The 24025-nt window shown below is 33.0% G+C and overlaps 1 protein-coding gene across 1 annotated transcript; it reads right to left on the minus strand.

Moving 5' to 3' along the window:
• Window positions 1–10863: 10863 nt before the first annotated feature.
• LOC120177958 (organ-specific protein P4-like) lies at window positions 10864–12142 on the minus strand. The gene is made up of 2 exons (XM_039183935.1): window positions 12003–12142; window positions 10864–11376 (listed from the first exon to the last, which is right to left on the minus strand). The coding sequence occupies exons 1-2, from the start codon at window positions 12045–12047 to the stop codon at window positions 11122–11124; spliced, it is 300 nt and encodes a 99-aa protein (XP_039039866.1). The 5' UTR covers window positions 12048–12142; the 3' UTR covers window positions 10864–11121.
• Between the last annotated feature and the right edge of the window lie 11883 nt (window positions 12143–24025).

Consider the following 24025-nt stretch of genomic DNA (forward strand, 5'->3'; position numbering starts at 1 on the left):
TAGGTGCATTTGATTCCTCATTATTTATTTCTTCATGGTCTTCAGAAGCTCGAACAACCCGCAAATCAGTTATTTTTCTCCTCGGCATTATATCTGTAATAAACAAACATGAGTAATAAAAAATGATTTAATTAATGAATATATTGAAAGATAACATGTTAAAGCTAATAACATTATAAATAAATAAATGAAGATATAAAATCGTACAACAGTCTTATGTAATGTCAGTTGTCATAAATATCTTCATCAACGTCCTCCCGAACCCATTTCGTCTTTCTGGAGTTTCAATTACAAATGTTATGCTAATATTATACAGAACAAATAGAACCTAAACATAAGCTTTGAACTTCCTATTTAGTGCATAATAATATTAAGATGAATATAGAAATAATCACTCCTACATTATGAAATTTTAAATTACTAAAATTGTATGGGAGCAAGTGTATCTATGTTATTTTATAAAAAATATAAGGGTGAATATATAAAACTGCATAGTATAGAACTAATCATTTTCACAGATGTTTCATCGAAATCAAGCATTTATATCTAAACAAACTCATGTTTCAATGGTCAAGATAGAGGCATGAAGAACTTACAACGGAGTTCATTACCTTTGTTCCATGTCAGACAGGTTCAAGAAAAATAGATATGTAGATAAACGTGTTCAAGCAGACATGGAGGTCTTAAAGAAGCACAACCGGCAGAATCTATAAACGTTCTAACATTGTTTATAGTGTCATCTGTTTGATCAAGCGAAAATACATCTCAAAACTCCTCAAACTAACCATGTAGACATTAACAAGGAACTTGGAAGTTGCTAATAAAGGATAAAGAAGACCATCAGTTTCCTTTTCCCCCCAGTGTTCACTTGATTTAAGGACCTTAGCTTACTAGTTTAAGGACTTGGTAAAACAAGTATGATACAAACTTTCTTGTTATGAAACTTAAGAGGGTCTTAGTGAATGCTTACTAGTTTGACCATTTTACTAATTCTTATATGGAATTCAAAGCTCCTTGGGATTCTAATAATTGTTTGGTTGCTATGTGTTATGATTAGGAGAGTTTGACTTCTAGGGTAAAACCCTTTAAGTTTTTTAATATTTGGACCTTACATGTATCATAGCATGAACTTCCATGACATGGACTTATATAATATGCCTAGCGATAGCTTAAGTTATGGAAAATCATAATCAAATCATAGTTTAATTTTCTTTTCATGGTATAATAATTGTATTAATTCATTAACTTAACCGATTGGATTTCATAGTAAGATTTATATCATTTAGAGTCATTATTTAGCCTATTGGATTATAAGTAACTATGGACACACGAATCCCCACCCAAACTGTCACTAAATAACATAGAATTATTTATCCCTTTAAATTATTGCCAATGACTAACAACATATCCCTCTTATTGTCGCCAAGTAAGGATCATAATCCATGAATCGTAATCCAACCCTATCATAAGCTCAAATGGACTCTATGTCATGCCAATTTATCCAAACTAACTTAACATCCAAGGACATATTCTTTTTAAACTTGTCACATACGAATTTTATCTTGGCGTACCAAGTAACATAGTTGAGCCTTAGCTCTTTATCATTCACATGGTTTCTTATCTTGGCTTACCTAGTAACATAGTTGAGCATTAACTCCTTATCATTCACATAGTTTTTATTCATGGATTTTCAGCACAATTTACCTTATTTTCAAAGAACATGTCATAAAATGTATTTTCACCACTGAAATTAACACATATTATGTTATTTTCATTCTTACGACTAACATAACATTAAAGCTTCACATAATGCATGCTTGCGTAGTACACATTATGAACACATAGAATTTATTATAACATATTTTATTTCATACTACATACGAAATTTATTTATTTCAAGATTTCATATCACACACATCATAGTCACATACTCATGAAACATAATATAATGTTCTATGGCGATAAAGAAGACCATCAGTTTCCTTTTCCCCCCAGTGTTCACTTGATTTAAAGGATAAAGAGGAACGAAGGCAAGTAAGTACCTTAGCTGCTCTTCCAAGGTTTAAGGACTCCAACAACTATAACAGCAACTATGATTAGGAGAATCAAAATGGCGATGCACATCCTCTTTCGTGTACTCTTCTGTCGATTCTTTGCTTTTTGAAGGACAACCGTCCCTGACTGGACATTACTGACTGTAGTTGAAACCTGAACAAGATTTCATTAACGCACAATGCCAAGCAAAAACACACCACTCGACCTAATATGCATACTAATAAATACTTGGTAAACCACCCATTCTAAGAGATTTGAGAATATGAACAAACCTGACTATCGATGTTGTCTAAAATTTCTCCTTCTGCTTCAACAAGAACTGCAAAATCAAGGTAAATCTGACAATAGCAACCCCATTAGAAAAGTTAACTCAGTTTAGTCCATAATACATGCTAATGCGCATCTCACGTTGAATCAACTACTAAGAGAAAGAAAGCCTAACCTGGGTATCGCGAAAAGCTTCTCATTTTCGTCGCGTAATTTTTGTTCCGAGTCTGAAATCAGAGAGAAATCGAAGGGAAACAAGGGAAGAAGGGTTAAGAAATGCTGGGTTGGATTTGGGATTTTACTTATCGACCGAAGAATGGTGTACTACTTGCGACGACGTTGGAGGCGAAGGAAGCTGGGCGCAGTGAAGGAGATGGCTTCTGTAATTGGCGTGAGGGAACGGATAATAGTGATGGAAAAGAGGGCTAGGGCTAGAGGAGAATTAAAACGGACTTTGCGGCGTTTAAATATACAAACGCCACTGAAGGGTAACCAATTACGGCGTTTTTAATTAAAAACGCAACTAAAGTACGCATCATTTGCGGCGTTTGTTAGAAAAATACTGCTAAATTACTAATACTTTGCGGCGTTTCTACGAAAACGCCACTAAAGTACGAGGCTATAGCGGCGTTTTCATACGAACGCCACTAAAGTAGGAAAGGACGTAGCGGCGTTTTCATACAAACGCCACTAAAATATAAATATTTTGCGGCCTTTTTTTATAAAAACGCCACTATATAATACACCTATTGCAGCGTTTGTAAAAAGCCGCCGCTATTGTAATACTCATTAGCGGCGTTTATATCTAAAAATGCCGCAAAATGTTTAATATATAGCGGCGGTTTTGGATACAAACGCCGCTAAATACCTTTATTTATATTAGATTAACATATTTTAAATATTTCATTTCTTCTATACATAACCTAAAGTTACAACCATACATTTTAATTAAAACAGAAGTACTTATGCATAAAACTACTTAACAACAAAATACATTATAATTTAGAAACATTAAAGTACTTATGCATAAAACTACTTATAACAACAAAATACATTATAATTTAGAAACATTAAAGTACTTATGCATAAAACTACTTAAAAACAAAATACATTATAATTTAGAAACATTAAAGTACTTATGCATAAACAGTCTTCACCATATTGTTCAGTACAATTTAGTCTTCATTGCTCTTTCGTGGGAAAAGGACGTAGGAAAGCTGTTTTCCTTGTTTGACGACGCATCGTTAAGTTTTTCCTCCGTGTAAATTCTATATGGAGAAACTCTTCATCCATTTCACCAAATAAATCTCCTACCTCCGGTTCACCAAGAAGACTCTTTGCGCGCTTCAGTGCTTCACTTGAAATAGATAACGACCATCCACCTACAGTATAAAACTTGATTGGAGGTGCTTGGGAATTGAATCAAACATTAAAATATATTTAAATAGATGATATAAATGTTTACTTGGAGTAACAGTAGAGGCAACATCGTCTTCATTGAGGATCGATACTGCTTTTGCAATTGAAGATTCTTTCAACGCCACAGAGTTACCAAATTCGGTTCTAAACATAAGGTATTTTTCCATTTCTCTATCATCATTCTCAATACCCTTCGAAGATCCTACATGCGTACGATCTATGAAATTTGAGTGACCGTACAAAAAAGGAAATATAGCGGCATAAAGATTCATAGAATTTTACCTTCAAGTAGGAGATCGGCCATGGAAGGGTATGGAGCAATATGAGTTCTTGTCGAGTCATCATCGAGTTTCGACGGCGAAACCGGACCGATAGCCTCCCAGCGATAATTTGATCCATCGTCAGAGCAAAGACGCCACGTAAACATTCCGACGATAATTTCTCTTACTCAAGGCAAGACCTGCTCTTTTTTTCTCAAATATGTTAGCTTTCTGGGTTTTCCCCATTTTCAGAATACCAACCAAAACAAAATTGAAAAAGACCAGGAGCTAAGATAAGAGGGATCAAACCGTGGAATTGTGTTATAGTTCGTCGGTGAGAGGGCCGATTTGGTCGCCGGGATAGACAAAAGACGACGTCGCTTGGAATCGTGTGAGGGTTGTTGTTGTACCAGAGAAGAAACTGTGAGGGAAGAAGAGTTGAAATGATTTTAGGGTTTGGGTGGGAGAAAATGGAGGATAATATATTTAACATTTTGCGGCGTTTTTACAAAATGCCACTATATCACATATTTTTGCGGCGTTTATACAATAAGCGTCGCTATATTACACTATATTGCGGCGTTTTTAGCTAAAATACCGCTAAATGTCTACTATATTGCGGCGTTTTACTATAAACGCCGTTATTGTTTAACCTTTCTGTGGCGTTTGTCTAAAAACGACGTAAAAACTATTATTAATTGCGGCGTTTGTTGAAAAAATGCCACTATATACCATCCTATGGCGGCGTTTTTCACAAAAACGCCGTTATATTTATACTATTTTGCAGCGTTTTCACAAAAAACGCCGCGAAAGTCTCAATTTGTGGCGTTTGAAATGAAAACGCTGCTATATGTAATACTTTTGTGGCGTTTTATCATAAAACGCCGCTGAAAACGTCGCTACAGAACACTTTTGCTGTAGTGACCCGTTAATGCTCTAACCCGTGACCGCTATGAAAAACAACGATTCTTTTGACAACTGAAGTAAGTTGGTCCTTGCACGTATGTATATGTGTGTATGTAAATGTAAAAGAAAGCATTCAGCTTGTTTCTTCATTTCTCCATTCCATTTGATCTCCCTAGCATAGTGAAGAAAATAAAATAATCTTTCTTATCAACCTTAAGTCATGCTAGTACTTGAAAAAGGAAAAGAAAATAATCTTATAAAACCTTATATATTAGATTTATATTTGATTCATTAATGCATAAACAATCACATGTAATATGTACGAACCAAACTACCTCAGTGGTTAAATGAATGGTTATTATTTTTAGAAGAAGTCATGAGTTTAAGCACAAACGACCACAGTATGGTGATTGAACGTTCATTGTCAAATGATAATGGTATAATATTACGTGTATATTTGAGGTTTAAGGTTTAATAATAGTTAAGATGGAGGGTTCTCTAATTCTTGCATAAAAATATAAAAGAAGAGAGTCCATATATATATATATATATATATATAAAATAGTTGAGGTTAGGTTATGTGATTTATAATAGGGTAAGTACAATAGAATTACACATGCCAAAACATATACTTATAAATTAGTTAAAAATTTAAAGGTAAATAATTTAAAATAAAATATAAATTATATTATTTTTCATACTTTTTAAACAATAATTGGATTGAATACCAACCCCTAAATTAAAAAAACTCTAAATATTTTATTTTAAACAATTTACCTTTAAATCTTTAACTAATTTATAATTATATGTTTAGCCCTTTAGAATTTTAAATTTTTACAAATTAATTTAATGGTGTTAAGTGGTGCTCAACGTTAGTAGTGTTTACCGATGCTCGTCGAGCGTGACAGACTCAAAAGGAGCATTGACTTGCATGGCCCACTACTGGTTCATGGTACATTCATTGTGTGGCCCAACCTAGCCCAACAATTTGTTTATGTGGCCCGATAAAATCAATGTGGATTCTTAGGGTTAATTTAATAAACATTATCAGACTACGATTCGAATTTTATATCGATCTTTAAATTTTAAAATATTTTAATTAAACTCTCAAACTATCGATATCTTATCAATTTTTTTTATCATTCTAATGTTAACATAAGGGTTAAACGTATTGTACATACACAATAAATTTAAATAATTCACATGGTGAATACGTACATTTTTAACATTTTATTTGCGTATTTTTAATATATTCTACACTATATAACTAAACAAACTAAAATATTTGATTGATTTGAAAATAAAAAGGGTACAATTTCTCTTTAGGTCATTGTAATTTTGAAATGATAGAAATAAATCATATTTTTAGTTTTCTTTATTTAAACACTTCTGAGATCTTAATGATTTGAAATTAATTCTTACATCCCTACAAATTTCAAAATTAGACAAATTGGTCCATTCCATTCCTGTGTTTAAATTTTAAATTGAAGCTTAATAATTAAGACCTGATTCCCGTTTTATTATTATTTACAGTTGTCGAAGTGTTAAAATATGTCCTAATTTGGATGCTAAAGTAATTAACTTGGAGTTAATTTATTTTATTTGGGTAAATTACAAGCTTACTCACTGAACTCTACTCTCTCTCCTATTTCACTCATCGTACTTTAATTTTTTCAATTTATCATTGAACTTTAGATATTGAAGTTTTGCTCACTCGATCGTTTACTCAATAACGGTTTGATTATGGGCTTATTTTAATATTAAAATCAGCCACGTAAGATTTATATTTATTAAAAATTATAACCCATTGTCTTCTTCTAAATGTGAAGGAAAACTACCCATGGTCATCAATTCTTCATCGCCTCTCTGCAATCAAGGAAAACTATCCATGGACAATCAGGATATGGCTGCCATTAGAGAACGAAATGGTTACAAGTTGACCTCTTAGATTTCAAGCTTTTTGCAATAATGGGGTTTTCCTAATTCCATTTCTAGACGAGACGTTGCCTGATGTTATGCTTGCTCTGCTTGTCTTAGAATTTATGTGGTAATTTGGTGAATGTGATCGGCCGGAGAAGATGTTTCGTGGTTTGTTTGTTTATCTCACTGTTACTATTATCAACATTGTCATCTGAAGAAGAAGAAGAAAGAATGTAACACCCATAATCCATATACTTCTCTAAATACGAGTTATAGATGTCACATTAAACATTCCTACTTTCTTTGAATTGAAATTCTTAAAATTTTGATCTATTTTAAAAACTCAGCTTAATAAATTATATCAGTCTCGATAGTCGAGTAATGTTGTAAATTAATAATCTATTATTCAAATCAAAACCGGTTTTAGACAACAATTAAGCAATGTAGTGTTGTTTCACTACACTTATGAAACAGTCTAAATGTTGCTAACTTTAAAATCATTGGATTTTTCTAGGGGTGTTCACTGTTCGGTTAAAACCGAACTAACCGACCGAACCAAAATTTTGGTCGGTTAATCGGGTCGATTAATTTTGGGTTCGGACAGTTAACGATTAATGGATTTTTTTTAAAAAAAATTAAGTTTCGGTTAATTCGGTTCGAAATTGGTTAAATAACCGAATTGATCGAAATTATTACATATTTAATATATTATTATTATATATATTATTTAGCTTTAAGGGTGTTTGAACTCGATTTTTACTAAATTAACCGACCAAATTAACCGAATAAACCAAAAAATATTAAATATATAATATATATTATTTATAAATTTTAGTTAACTCGGTTAACCGATCAATTAATCGAACTTAGTTCGGTTATGTTAAATTTTTTTAGAAAAAAATTCGGTTCGGTTAACGCTTAATGGAGAAAAAAATCGGTTAATGGAATTTGGGTAATTCGATTCAGTCGGTTAACTGAATTACCCGTTTGAACACCCCTAGATTCTTCCTCTTTAAAACATTTTATGATATAGTACTATTCGATCATATTATCGGATATAATTATGCTAAATAAAATAAAACAACCCTACTTTATTATTATAGGCCATTTGAAATAGAAATTTATCAGAGCTACTAACTAGATAACTTATACATGCCACTAAAATCGAATCAATACCTAATATTTCTTACTGATACTGTAGGTAGGTCGATTTCTGCAAAGATGCATCAGAAGGCTCCTCGCTTCACGTTCTTTCCTTTATCTAAACCTATGCCTAAAAATCATCACACGCTAATAAAAACTTAGCGAGACAATATAACTACTTAAGGTGAGTTTAAAATAAAAATATCATAATAACAATTCAAAACATTAAAATTAAACTCAATGAATTTTTTGAAATTCCAAACCGACTTATTCAAGTCGCTTTTGTTCCTTAGAAACATGAAAATCATAATCTCATAATTTTATGAGAATCATAGTAATCAATATTTCAGATTTTTGTCCCTCAGACACATTTACATTAAGACACGTTCCAGAACTTTCGCTTTCAGATTTCATTTAAATACATTTCAAAGCTTTTATCTTTCATATTTTTAGCCCAATGTATATGTAAGAGAATGCAATGTATATGTAAGAGAATGCAATGTACGCGATTCAGATGAGTGTGCTCAATTAGTACTTCAGTGCTATAATCGTAATCAGAATATCCACTCCAAGTGCATTCATATCATTTGCACCAACGGTGCTACACATAATGTACACAAATGTACTAAATCATAATCATAATCACTCCACCTCGTGGCATGCCAATTTTACTTACGACTCTCAATGGAACATACAATGGGCTTTTCAAACCATATTATATTCATTTAAAACACATCAGTATTTCCAACTATAATCATTCTTTATTCATCATTATAAAAATTGGTAATTTAGGCAGTTCATACCCGAAAATCATTTCTGATAATTCATTCAAACAACTTTTTAGAAAATTTCATATAAAAACATATTGGGTAATTCATACCCAAATTAAATCATAAATCAATTGTAAAACCTTTATAAAAACATTATGGAATTATCCCATAATTAGAATTAAATCACACTTTAAAAATCATACGACGTTGACTTATCGCAAGTCTCCCTCCATCAGAATAATTATATGAATAAGCTACATTCACCTTTGCCTCGCTACTAAACCTTTCCTATGATGCTCTCTCTCTTTTTCGCGTACTTTGTCCTTCTCTTTTGAATCACTAAAATTAGAAGATTTGACGTAGTATGTGCGACATCACATATATACATCATTTCCAAACTATATGTTAGTATTCTACTAACATAACCTAACTCTGATGAAAATATAAATTCTATAAACGTGATCGATACTAAATCGATACATAATCTAAATCATAAGTCTGCCATAATTTCAGATTTCCCAAAATACTCATTCAAATCCATACATATTTATTTTCATAATTAATCCCCTTCAACTTTTACAAACTTTGCATTCAATTTACTAATTATGAATTCTTCTTAGAATTAATATCAACCTTTCCATTTAATTCCTAATGATCCTTCACCATTATGATCATTACACATAAGGAAAACAAAGAAAGAGAAAGATAAGCGAGGTGTAAAGGCTTGTTGTTTCTATCAATGGTGATTTGAAGGGTGAAAACATATGAAGTTATAGAAAGAGAAAGGCACTCTATATTTTTCCCTGCTCGACGATAGAGAAAGAAAGAACAAGAAAGAAAGAGTTTTCCATTTTAGTATTTGTTTTTTTTCCCTTGAAAGCTCTTATGTGTGAGCATTTTGACCCTTGACCCGTGTTTTAAAGATCAAAAATCTTTTAATTGAGCCGCATCATAATGATATTACAAATTTAACGACGAAGTGATAAAAAAAGGTTCAATGTCTAAAGTTCAGTGATTAAATTGAAAAAAATTGAAAGTACGGTAAGTGAAATATGAAAGAGAGTAAAGTTTAACGAGTAAGCGTGTAATTTACCTATTTTATTTTTATATACATGTTTGCTCTATTTTTTTCTCTTTTTTCCTTAGATGTTGATAGTCTCTTTTCTTCTTTATCTTTATGATCGGTGGCAGCATCAGTCTTGGTGCTGATCGTCGACTGTTGGTATTCATTATTTTTTTCTTTTATTTATTATATTGTATCTTTATTTTTTTATTTTTTTATTTTTAACAATTCTGCCTTTCTTCTCCTTCCATCTTTATAACACGTTTTTCTCTATCTTTATGACATATTTGAGACCTACATGGGCCAAAATTTGCTTTTTATGTTCGATAAAAAATTACGACATGTTTTCGATCATTTGGTTGCTATTTTTGTTTATTCTTTTTTTTAGGGTTTGATATCGCTTCGACTGATCAAGATGGACATTATTTGTTACCATGCTAGGATTTTTGTTTATTCTTTTTTCTAGGGTTTGATATCGCTTCGACTGATCAAGATGGACATTATTTGTTACCATGCTAGGACCATCAGATTGTATTTGGATACATGATTTGCATTCGTGGATAATATTTTCACGTCGCTCAATTTTAAGTTGCAATTTGTCAGTGGCCTTCCAATAACTTCACCCCTTTTATGGTTCGTTTGCCGATGAGGTTATATATTTTTGTATCTACCTTTTATCCGAATTTATTTGGTTAGTTTTTTAACATTTTCCTTGTATGATCATTGTGATCTTAAGTGATTAGTTTTCTCGTGTTTAGTAAAATATCTTTATTATGTGTTTAATTTACGATTGTGATTGTAATTTGGATATTTTATATTTTTAATAAAATTAGCGACTCCTGTAAAAAAACCTTAGAGTTAATTTTTTTTATTAATCTAGGATAAGTACAAGGTCGAACGTTCACACCTCTGACATTCCTGATGCTTGAACTAGAAACCTCAAGAAATAACGACAATTTATTTACCACTAAGGTCGCTTGGTTGGTGCAACTTGGACTTAATTTTAATTCAAACACTTAACTAATTATTATATTCACTCAATGATGACATTAGAATAAGTAAACACACTCGAACATAGAATATCTAAGAATTTACAAGAGCTTTGACGCCGAGTTAATACTTAATCGATATTTAGTTAATTACGGTTAAGATAAGGAAGAAAAAAAAAAACTCCTTCAACAGTGAAACTAGGTGAAGACGAAAGGTTGAAAAATAACTATGGAAAGATCCATGTTTAGTCCCCCATAGAAACAGCTGGTGTTTCTAATCACAACAACCAAGCAGACTACCAGCTGGATCAGACAAATACTTGTGCTGTCTAGTTCTTTATATCAGATGTCACGGCAAATGTCTTGCCTTGTTGCTTGGACTCGGGGCTGTTGTGGTATATTATAAGGCTATGCCGACTGTCGAAATCTCTGACGAACTGTTTCATTTTCTTGCCGGAATCCATGGCCGAGCCTTTCGGATCTTCATGTATTAGCCCTTTGATTGCTTCGGGCATTGGTTCATCTTTCATCACGCTTCTCCAGTACTCCCCTGGTTCTTTTCTTGCATGGCTGAGATTCACAAACTGCAGAAAAGAAAAACACCAGATTAAAATAATTGATGTATAGGAAGTAGGGTTCTTATCGAGCAAGTCAGAAAAATATTCGACTTAACTTGGAAATTGTTTGACTCGGGCTCGACTTAACTCGACACTCAACAAGTTCAATAGAATTTTACTCAACTCGTGTTCGTTATTCGACTCATTACTTAACTTTTTGCTCGTTAAGCTCACCAGAATTCTTACTTCAGTTTATAAAATATACATAAAATCTAATAATACTATATAGAGCTTAATGTAAACATAAATTAACAATTTTGATAGAAAAATTTATCAAAATAGTGTAGAAATCAATTTCAAATTCTAAAATTTAAATTAACATTCCACAAATACACCAAACCAACATATTACAACCATTCTTGAAATAAAAAAGAATTTTAACAATACGTAATCAACCCTAAAGAAATTAACGAGCTGCTCATGATCCTATCGAGTCGTGTTGGACCTTACTCGACTCAACTCATTAAGGTCTCGAATCGATCTCGAGTTTGAGTCAAGCCAACTCGAATCGAACATCAATCACATTCGGGCTGCTCAAGTCAATTATCACCCTATAGGAAGAGAGAAACGGATGAATTATTGATTTTGCTTACCAGGAGCAGAAAGCAGAAGATGATGAAAGAGAAGAAAGTCTTCATATCTAGGCAGTTGAAAAACAAGGGTTAGTTTTTTGCTATTCTGTATATTGTAAGCTGCTCAAGACTGACCAACCATTTATAGGCCACTAACGAAAGGACAAGAAAGAGATTATTAACTAACGAAAGGACAAGCAAGAGATTATTATACTGTGTGTTTCCACTGTTTTATTGAAGACCTCAAGTCTCCAATTTTGAACTTGATGTATTTTCAGGCTTGTTGATTAAATTAAGCGATATCTGCAATCTCTGTACTTTGTTGCAAATTAGAAAAGGATTTCTGAGTGGAACTTTATCCTATCATGCAGCATTTAGTGATTTGTTGACTTAAACAGATTGATCATTTCATCATCTAATGGCTAATGCTAGAGCAAGCAGGTTACGTTTTTCTCCTTTCTGGTGAACAGTTGATGTTAATGTCCTTTTCATGCACTTATAGAGACACACTGGAGAACAGCATATACACACACACACATGTATGTATGTACGTAATGTATAGAACAAATTCAAAGATCATTTGGTCTTAAGTTGACTCTCAAATGAAGATACTCGGCAATGATGCGATTGCAAAGTCATGCTTACACACCATGAGAAAACTTAATATATAAGCTTCTGTTGAAAGTTGACCTTCCATTATGATTATTACAACCTTAATTAAAACATTACCTTCACTCATTTAATGCCTATCAACATGTGAAACATAGCCTAACCAGTATGTTTTATCAGGATTATAGCGATATGCATATATAATTTGGTAAGATACAGTATAAAAAAAGGTTTCAATTCAAAGACTTGTACATCTTGTTTTTAGTGATATGTTCCTATTTCAATCATGGAGATGGGCCTATATATATATATATATATATTCATATACTTTTGCATGATCCTGTTGTTGATTATCAGCTGAGCAAAAACAATTAAGCTTTCTAAGTGCACTAAGAAGTGGACGAGACTTTACAGATGGGGAGAAATTTTGAAGGTTACATACATAGAGAATCTTCAGATTAAGGATGAGTAAACTTCGATTGATTGGTTTGGTTTATTCGAATTATCTGAGATGACTCGGATTAGTAGTCTAAATTTCGAGTTCGAATCGAGTTTGAATAATCGAAAAATTGAATATTATAATTATAATCATTTTTTATCTTTGGGTTTAGCTAAGTAATTTAATTGTTTTGTGATTTGGTTCTAGTTTTCTTGTTTCTTTGATTCCTCCTTTGTTTAAGTCCATTCTAACCAAATTTGAACGATAATCTCCCGAATCAATGTAGAATAAATGTACAACTTTAATTTTTTTACAACAAAATTCCTATTTTTTCAACTAAGCCCCTCAACTTTTAATTTTATTCGATTCGGTCCTTTGACTGTAATTCTTTGCAAATTCTTTCTTCTCATTAATTACTTGACTCATTTATGCTTTCATAAATTCTTTGTCCTTGAGTATCTTCTTTAAAAAAATATCATTATGAATATAATCTATAATTTCAAATTTAATAAATAACATTATAAATCTTAGGTCTTACTTATACATATGAAAAAGAGTATTAGTAAATATATAGTATATGATTAACAATAATCTCTTAACTTGAAAATGATCAGTATCATAACATTATAATCAAAAACTGAATAATAATATTTGATTTGACTTGACTCAAATTTTATAAACTCGATTAAAAAGGGTAATTTCACTCGATTCGAATAATCACTCCACTTGAGACCCCACTACAACTCTAAGTTGGCTCTTTCCATGGCTAAAGTCAACTTCATACACAATTGTCTATTTTGAGCTTATCAAAGACTTTGTCTAGTTGTTCTTTTTCTGGTTCCCATTTGGTTCATGCACACAGCATCTTTATTTTTATTCTCATATAGTTTGGTCTAATCTTTAACATTTTTATTATGGCTACTTATGCCATGATTTGCTGGGCACATGATCACTGTCTTGGCCTCATATGCCAAATTCAACTTCATTTACATATCAAATATGTAAGCTTGATTGCACCTTTTGAATTTTTTTCCTTCTATTTTTCTATATTAATTACAAAAATAATTCGTTTTTATCTTTCATATCCGTGTTACATGTTTGGAATCTCTGATATTTTGATTGCTTCATTATTAAGAAAAGAGAAAACTGCACGAACCAACCTACCAGCTCAGTGATTAAAGGAATCCTTGTTGTTCCTAGAGATTACGGGTCCGAGCATCAATGACTGCAGCAGTATGATTGAACGTTCATTTTCAAATAATTGAAAGTATTTAGAATAGATACTACTTTGTAATCCTAATATAAAAAAACTAAGTAAAGCAAAAGGTTTAAAGCAGTGTGACCTTTAATGAAGGAAAAGAAATGGGGATTTCCCCGAAGTTTCCCTTAAACACATCAGTCAAAGTTCTATTGGTCGCTTTTATGCTGTGGAGCTATGGAATCACTTTCATCAGTCTAAAGAAAGGTCAATCGTTCACATTGTCAACTTTAGGCAAAGGAGAAAAAGAAGTCCAGTTTCCATGTTATGTGGATGATATTATATTATGTAATGTGCAAAAACTGTGCATATATAGTTTAATATTTAACCCCGAATTCGAATATCAACATCTGTAACTTAATACGATATTATCGGATACGTTATTCGTGAAATATCAAAGAGAAATGAATCTCCTCCATAAGAATTTTCAATGGACCATCAGCTCCCTTGTTCAATCTTTGATCATTGCAGTGAAGAAATGAACAATGTTCATGCATATGTTCATTGTGTACATGACAAGGTACGTTCTGCACTAGGGCACTCCACTGTTGATAGTCAACTATTCTGCAGATTTGAACTTTTTTTTTTTGCTTAGCTCACAATTTAACCCTAGTTAAGTTAGGTTAAGCCATGTTTGCTTAGCTCACTTTGTGGAAAGTGGTTTTTCTGAGGATTACTTACATCTGGTGTAGAATATAGCCAACAGGCCAGACAATGCCGAACATAAACAATTCGACCGACACCTGACCGTTGAAACAGGGTTAAAAGTACATTATTTCAATGGAAGTTAGAAATATAATTGTTGATGGAATTAAGTTTGATTTTTTTTTTCAAATTTGGACAGAGAATGGTGATCGATGAGAGAATGCGACCATGAGTCGAAAAGAGAGAGAGAGAAAATTTATCACGAAGGAGACAAATGAGGGTCGTCCAATTCTATAACGCCCCGAAATACGGGTTAAGAGTTTCGGGTTATGCGAATGGGCTTTAGATTAATTTTCATGTAGTATATGAAGTGTTGGACCCAAGTAGATTTGATTTGGGCTTGGGATGAGCCCAACAAGCTTGAAAAGGGATGATTTTAATCATGCATCAAATGAAGGAGAACTAGGGAAGTAATTAACCCAATTTTTAAAACAAAGGTTGAATCCAATTAATTGTGAATGATCTCACGTCTGATATTTATGCTATCTCTTTTTCTTTTTTCTTTTTGAAAAATGGTTACTTTGCATTAGAATTCACAAAGTACACCACCCCAAGGACCTCATTAAAAAACCTCTCTAATCCTAAGAAGAGGAAAAAGAGTAAACTTTGGGATGAAAGAAGGTCCAACATGAACCCAGGAACAAGAACAGCAGCAACAACCGGGAACAACACCACTAGAACAGCTCGAAACAGACTACAACATTGTAGCTACACACTACCCCTGAATGAAAACCAAAAATGAACAACACATCCAAAACAAAGAACAAAACCATGCAACAAACAAAAAACGCGAAGCATTGCCCTCGCTTCATTATTCTATCTCCGACCAATCAGCAACAAACTCCAATCACAATAAACCAGGTAGGACTGCTGGGATTGCACTAATTCCACCATGCATGTTTTTACTGCAAAGTCCTCCGCCCACTGCTAAATAAACGTCTGAGGCCCACCACGTGCGACACCAACCTGAAAATAATGTCCAACAGAATCAAAGATAAGAGAATCAAGCTTATTCTCATTAACAACAACCCTCCTTTCCACCTCACAATCCACTAGCTCCATAACTAGCTGTCAAACCATTACAAAAACATGTGCGGTAGCTTTACTAAACGCCAGAGGCCCACCACTTGCAATGCCAACCAGGCCGAGCTCCCGTTTAAACCCCATACCATGCTGCCTCTCTAATGAAACACAATAAACTTCAAGCACCAAACTAGCTGCCAACAATCCACTATTGAAAAGATTCCTCTGGCCTAACGCCTAGAGCTGCACACCCCCATACCATCTTTCTCGGGACATGTTCTGCACAAGCCACTACGAACCCAAAAGCAACCGCCGTAACATCGATGACTGCATGCCACGCTCTACCAACCACCTAAAGTCCATCATTAAATTGTTGGACTTCTAAAAAAAATAAACCCTAAATAACAGAAACACCAAAAAATCTCAGACAATGACTATACGACCCATCAAACGACACTAACTAAAACCGACAACCACCTCATAACCACTACTAGAACTCAAAACCAGCAACTGCAGCAGAAACCTCCTGCAACCTAGGATTCAAACCATCAACGAAAACGCTATATTCATCGCTCCATCACCTGTCGGAATGCCATCAAGGAACACAAAATGCAAAAGAACAAACACAGTAGCGGGCATATAAGCAGTATCTAAAAGCAACTCCAGATAACGCCTATCAAGGCAAAACCATCACAGGAAAACAAAGCATAAGAGCGACACCACCACCACATCATAGGCTGTTTGAACTAATAATAATCTTCACCATTGTTTTGTCTTATTTCTCTCTACTATTTACTTTTTCTCTTCAAGAACCAAACAAAGTTAGGATATTTAAGAAATTCAAGCCTCCTAAGTTAATTCTAAGGTAAGATTCATCATCTTCATCCTTCAAGCTTTCATTCAAACCCACTTTGGTAAGTTTTGGCCAAGTTTCACAAAAATGGGTTTAGTGAGGGTTTATGAGATTCTAAGTTTTGGTTTGTTTTGTGGGTTTTGATTGGTAAGAAAATGTTCTTGGCTTCCCCCTAAGGTTAAAAAATTAGCTAACAACTCATTAAACTTGTTTTGATTAGTTCAAGAGCAAGGAGAGACATCCAAGGCTAGAGGCAAGGAAAAGCTTACCCTTTGGGTGATTCAAGGGTGTTTTCAATCATCTAAACTCAAGGTAACACGATTCTGACTTGTCCATACCACATGTAGTTCATTGTATGTGCATTATGGTTTGTTTAGTTCATGAAGTATGCTAGAGTAATTTTCAGGGCAAGATTCGTATTTGTGTGTTGCAAGCATGAAAATTAGTACCTTTTAACCTCTAAGACACTAGATAAGACGTTAAGCATGTTTGCTAGTCTTAGGGGAATTGTTGGGTTGATTTTTTGGGTGTTCCTGGGCTTAAGTAAGTCATTCCCAAAAAAAGGATCGATCCCTCGACCAAAGGGATCGATCCCAAAGTTAATGTCCAACAAAAGATCGATCCCTTTTCAAAAGGATCGATCACTCAGGAAAAAGGATCGATCTCTCGACCAAAGGATCGATCCCAAACTTTCTGTTGTGCATAGGATCGATCCCTCGGGGAAAAAAGATCAATCCCTTCGTTGTTTTGCTCGATGAAAAAGGGTGAAATTGTATTCTTTAGGGGTCTGAAGTATTGAGAAATGTGGTCTTAACCTCAACATGTTTGAATGAGTTCAATTTGGTCCATAAATTGATTTGCTTAAATACTTAAACCCTTAATGAATAACCCTTAATATGAAATAAAGTGACATAAAACTAGCCTTTGTTCGATACTCGGGAAACGACTAGGACACCTGAGTTACTCTAGCATTATGATGTTTATCTGTTATGTTATGTTGATATCTGAATATCTTTTTTTTGGGTATGCATCCGATGTAATTAAATTTCGTGTCGTACCGGTACAAATTCCTATGCATGTAAATTCTGGAATTGTACTTTATGCTCGATTAGGAATGGGATATGAGCTTCCGATGCACGTAAATTCTGGACCTCCCCTGACCTCTCGAGGATCCTAGGTAGACTAAGGGCTTTAAGTATCAATGCATGTAAATTCCAGTTCTCACCACGAAGCTATCACGTTCTAGATAGGCTAGTGTGTTATCCGAGATGTACGTAATTCCTCTGACCACATTACTTGGCCTATATCATGTTTGATATGTACTTATGCATGTTTATGACTATGCATACCAACATGTTCATGTAGTGAATGCATGTAGTATCGTTTAGTAATTTTTGTGGCACCGAGCTTGTAAGCTCAGTGTATGGAATGTATTTCCGTGCTCAGGTTAGTATAAGGGATCGTAGAGGAGGCTTTCGAATTCGTACATTACGAACCAGAAAATTAGTAGAGTATGACTTGAATTTATTTTAGAGGGCATGTATTCAGTATAGACCTTGTATAATCATGTCATAACTCTATTTTGGTTTTTTAAACTCTATGGTTATGTTGTACGTATTTTGGAGGACTCCTATATTTTGTAAACATTGGATTTGATTTCCATTGCAAGTGTGATTTATTTTGATGTTAACAATTATTTTCAAAGAAATTTTTGGATTGACCATTTTGATGGTTCCGTGTGGCATCGTAATCCATAGATCTTCTGGTTAGGGTGTTACAAGTTATAGGTAGTTTATCCCTTTTTCCTGTTTTTGGTCAAAAATATTTATAGTGGTCTTTAGCACGCGTGTTGACCAAAGGATAATGATGATTATTGATAGGTTGATTAGACTAGAAAGATTTGATATTCAGATCTTAGGTTTTGTTTTTGTGCATCACGTAAACTTGTCAAAGAGCTTATTTATGCACTGTAGTTGACTAATAGAATGTGTTTTTAGGAGATATAAAGGGCTTATTTATGCATTGTAGTTTACTAATAGTATGTATTTAGGAGATATAAGTTAATCGGAATATGTGATAGAAGGAGAGATTTCTCGATCGAAATATTTGATAGAATGAGAGATTTTTCGATATATCTCCGGAAGTATAACAATAAAATTGGTGTTTGTGTAGTTGAGAAGCATAAGAAAAACCAAAGCAGTGAGACATGAGTTCTGATTTTGGTCGAAAATATTTATAATGGCGACTTTGAAGGACCCAATTAATTCGAACATTCGCGCTGCCCAAGTCTTGCTGATGCACCCCAATCCCGATAGATTTGACAAACTTGGATTTACACCCCCTACAACTACACGTGAGACACATTCTCAACCTAAGTCATTAAATAATTAGCAAGTGGGTTAATGTATATGAATCATTCTCATGCTTGCTATCCCACCAATGTGGGGTACGAGTTTTTTTCATTTTCCTTACACAACACAATTCACACGCGCCCTATTTTGAGCATCAATTTCTCATTCATCACTCAATCATTTTGAGCATATGAGATACCATTGTAAAAATCTCATGGAATAAAATATGAATCAATAAATTTATTATTCGAATCTTCACATTTACTCTTCGAAAATATATCTCAAAATTCTCAATTTTTCACAAACTTTCAACATCTTTGATTAGTTGATTGAACCAACAGGTTCGGGTGAGTCCATTGTAACGATAGTGTACGATATAAAATAAATTATAGTAAATAAAAGATTAAAATCTTTGGAGTGAACTTCACCCATTCAAGATCAAATCTACAAACTTTTCAAGTGGGTTACTCAAATAAATCTAGTCGTTTTTATTAGAATGAAGCTTCACTATAGGGAAGATCTGCTTCTAAGACAAACTCGTCACGCCAACATGACGAGTTTGTTTAAATAATATTTTTTATTTAAACTCGTCTCGTTGAAGTGACAAGTTTCAATAAAATATAATTTTTTTATTAGATTTTGTGATATTAAAATGACAAGTTTTAATAAAAAAATATATTTTATTGAAACTCGTCTCATAATTATGATAAGTTCCAAATCACTATAATAAATACCGTAATTTATAAAATAAAAAATTCGGTGCCGTATTGAGCTAGGTAATTAACCCGCCTACGAAGTTGGCCCAATTTTGTCGAGATTTTGGTGGTGATTCAAAGTGACCCCAACTGAGCCACTAATATAGGCCTGCATAACTAAGCCTAACCAAGCGATGAAGTTGTAATTTATATAACACAATAAAAATTCGTTTGTTTTGATGAAATAAATTTTGAGAAATTAAAGAAATAATTTTTATAATAAATTTTGAGAAATTCGTTTATAGTGAAACAAACAAACCTAAAACCAATCACTACATAAGAGTTAAATCTTACTCCATGGAGTCGTATGATAGAAAAATTATTAGACGGTCCGACTTCTTACTTTCTTTGTGGTCTCAATTAATAATATTATTAGTCGGACATTCGTTTAAAATTAAAAGGTTTTTAACAAGACATACAGTTGAAGTTATTTTTTAAATAAAAATTTATTTTACTGAGAAAAAACCCAATTAAAATCGACCATAAGATACAAAATAAACTTTGAAGCATCCTCTTTTATAATATATATAATAGATATATAAAAGGGGGAACAAAGATGATTCACACTGCAAGCCTCTACAGTCTGAGCATCTCCTTCAATTCCTTGTACGTAAGGATTCAAGAATACCCATCAGATTTTATTACATCATACATGCAAGCATGAATACATACATATACATACACACACAAATACCAAATATATAGTAGGGTTTCAGTTTAACACTTGGGGATCATAACGCTTGTAATATCACACAACATCTTCATGCACGACAAGACAGGGAAGCAATCATCGATCACTGAACCCAGATCAGGTCGCCGGCGGAGAAGAAATGGCACATCGGAGATTTGCCTTGCTTGTTGGTGAGGCTAAGAAGGGCGGCACTAGCCGAGTCCATGTGGCAAGCAGCAGCAGCATCCACTCTATCTTTAGTATTCTCTCCGATCGAAACCTTACAAACTCTGGTCTCACTCGAATCATCGTCGTAGTGACAGAAGAACACCGCGTAAGGATAAGGCATGGGGTGACAAGCCACTTTCCTCGACGATTCGATCTCTTTCGGAGCTTCCAAAACCCTATACTTTTGTAACGAAGAAGAATGCATTGTCGGCTGGGCTGTGATGACGAACTTCGTGTTGGTAATGCTCAATCTCACATAGAGTTAGAAATACTAGTGAGAATGGTATTTAAGGTTTACATTCTCTATTACTTGTTGAGTGATAGAGAACAAAGTGTGGTAATACGTGTCTTTGACACATTCACATAGATATTATATTTTTAGAGAAAATTCATAAGGAATTTTTCTTTGAAAGATTAAATGAAAAATGTGAAAGATTCATCTGATATTTATAGGCTACTGAGACTGTTAAAGTTTAAATATTTAAGATGATAACAACTGATTATTAGTTGTCTGAAATTAAATAAATTAAACAGTTATTTTTCTAAATTAAATCATAATTTAAGATGTATCTGGACTGATTTCTAGCTTTGTTCATGGGAGAGACAAACTGTTAATATCAGGAGTTACATGAGTTATATGATTTAATTTCAGGAGTTATAACTGTTTAATTTTTATGCAATGAACATGGACTCTTTTTTGAGCCAGATTCATCAAGAGGAGTTACAAAAAGGGTTTAAATTTAGAATTAAAATCAAATTTAATTTGATTTTCTTGTTGGACAGATTTACCCTTACTTCTAGCCTATAAATAGATGCTAAATTCAGCTTTTCAACACACACTCTCTACAATTAGAATTCACTCTCCAAGTGTTTTCGAAAGTTGTTCTCTCCGTGCTTTCCGATCAGAAGTGCAATACCACCAGAAGTCCACTCCGATTTCGAGTGTACGGAATTCGGAGCGACCATGTTAACCTCAGGGGACGGTCCGCCTACTGCAGCTATTACACACATTGGGGGGAATTCATTTCTAAGGCAGTGGTTAATACCACGACACGATTAATCAGTTCTTTATTTATATATTTCAATATATATCTTTCATGTCAGTGCTAATACCTCGTTTTACACCAGTCTATTTTATCAACAATTCGCATCTCCCGGCGTCACTTTAAAAGCGCCGCTAACGAAATCAACCATGGATTCTAAGGAAGTGGCGTAGGTTTTGGTCTTTCCTTGAGCTGGTGCGTATTCGCATTTCGAAAGTGTATCTTCCATGGATTTGGCCAGGGGAGAACCGGAGGAGATGGAGAAGAGCCGGAGGATTTCTGAGAGTTTTGTTGATGAGAAAGGGATGGAATCTGCTACTTTCTTAGGCAAAAACGGTGATATTGCTGGGTCTTTGTTAGGGAAGAAAATTTCTAGCTTTCTTCCTGCTTGGAAATTGTCATGTAAGTCATCGACGGTGAACAATCCGCCCTTTGAATTCTCCATGCTATCGTGAGAATGGTCCCAGAGTATTTCTCTACTAGAGCTTGAAGAGAAGGGTGTGAACTTTTAATGTTAAATTGTTAAGAATTATATTTTAAAATATATTGTCTTATACTTACCCTAGATTAATAAAAATATAGGATAGTTTCAATTAAAATTTGATAATCGGTTAAATTATGGTAATGTCAATTTATCAACGAACTATCAGTATTATATATATCATTATTAGTGTTGATAGTATTTATCTAAAATCAACGATATAACTTATCTAATTTGTTTAGTTGAATTTTTAATATTTTCTTTCTATAATTATTTATTATATACAATTAAATAATTTAAAAAAATGTTCGATCTTAAAAATATGCAAGTGAATGATATCAAAATAATTTTAATTTAAAATAAAATAATTGATAAAAACATCTTCTTTAAAAGTTTAATTTATTTAATTATTAAATAAAAATATAATATTTATATCAATAAAATAGTTATAATAGAATATAAAGTAACATGAATAAAATTACATATTCATATTGATTAGTTTTATATAGTTGAATGTTAAAATTATTATTAGTTAGTTTTTTTCTCATTGGTGTACTGCTCAACTCTTTTCTTTTTCGTCTTTGTTGATTGACGGCGACATCAACTTTAATGTTAATGGTCTATCGCCGGTATTTTTTATTTTTTATTTTTTTTATATCGTATCTTTATTTTTTTTGTTTTTTATATTCAGTAAGTCTGCCTATGTTGCATGTTTTTATTTGCCTTTATGGCACGCTTTCTTATTTTTTTGGCATGTTTTTCGCTTCTTTAGCCGTTTTTTATTTATCTTTTTTCTAATGATTGATTTGATATCGTCACGACTGATTCAGATGACGCTTATCTAATATCTTGTGATATACCCTGTTTTGGACCCTCATATTGGATTTGGATACCCGATTTGCATTCGTGGATAGTTTTAGACGTCGCCCGAGTCTGATTTGCGGTTTGTCATTTTTCAATAGTTTGATCCCCTTTTGTGATTCGTTTACCGATGGGATCAGATCTGTTTGTATATATCTTAGTTTAAGTTTATCAGTTAAATTTAATCTTTCTTTGTATGGCCTTTATGCGATCTTAAGTTATTAGTTTTGTTTCAACGATTATAGGAAATTTTCCTAATTATTTGTTTAAATTACGATTATGATTGTAAATCTTTATTGTAATCTGAAATATTTTTTATTTTCAATAAAATTAATTGTTTCTATAAAAAAAATTATTTGTGAATTTTGCCAACAACAAACACACGTGCATTATGTAGATATTCTCGAAGGTTCTTGTTGAAGTTTTACTTGTGCAAATTATATTCGAGTTAATTAATTAATTAATAATAAATATTTATAATGAATGATTTTAAGAACATATAAATTATAACTTCATAAAGGAAAAGGAAATATATTATTATACGGAGATATTATCTGATGGACTCGACTCACCACATCATCCATAGTCTCAACCAATAAGATTCATCAATCTTAAAGTAATTTCTGAATAACCGCTCACTCCTTATGTACATGTAGGAAAGAGATAAAGATTTGGGGATGAAATATATGAACACAACATAATTCACGTGTACCCTATTTCGAGCATCAATTTTTCATTCATCACTCAATCATTTTGAGCATATGAGAT

The sequence above is a fragment of the Hibiscus syriacus genome, unplaced genomic scaffold, assembly GCF_006381635.1.
Source record: "Hibiscus syriacus cultivar Baekdansim isolate YM2019G1 unplaced genomic scaffold, ASM638163v2 tig00112343_pilon, whole genome shotgun sequence".
Classification (NCBI taxonomy): Eukaryota; Viridiplantae; Streptophyta; class Magnoliopsida; order Malvales; family Malvaceae; genus Hibiscus; species Hibiscus syriacus.

Coding starts and splice junctions, on each gene's coding strand:
- LOC120177958 (XM_039183935.1), bottom strand. CDS start 12,047: ATGAAGACTTTCTTCTCTTTCATCATCTTCTGCTTTCTGCTCCTG. Junction 11,377..12,002: donor TCTTCTGCTTTCTGCTCCTG/GTAAGCAAAATC, acceptor TCTTTTCTGCAG/TTTGTGAATCTCAGCCATGC.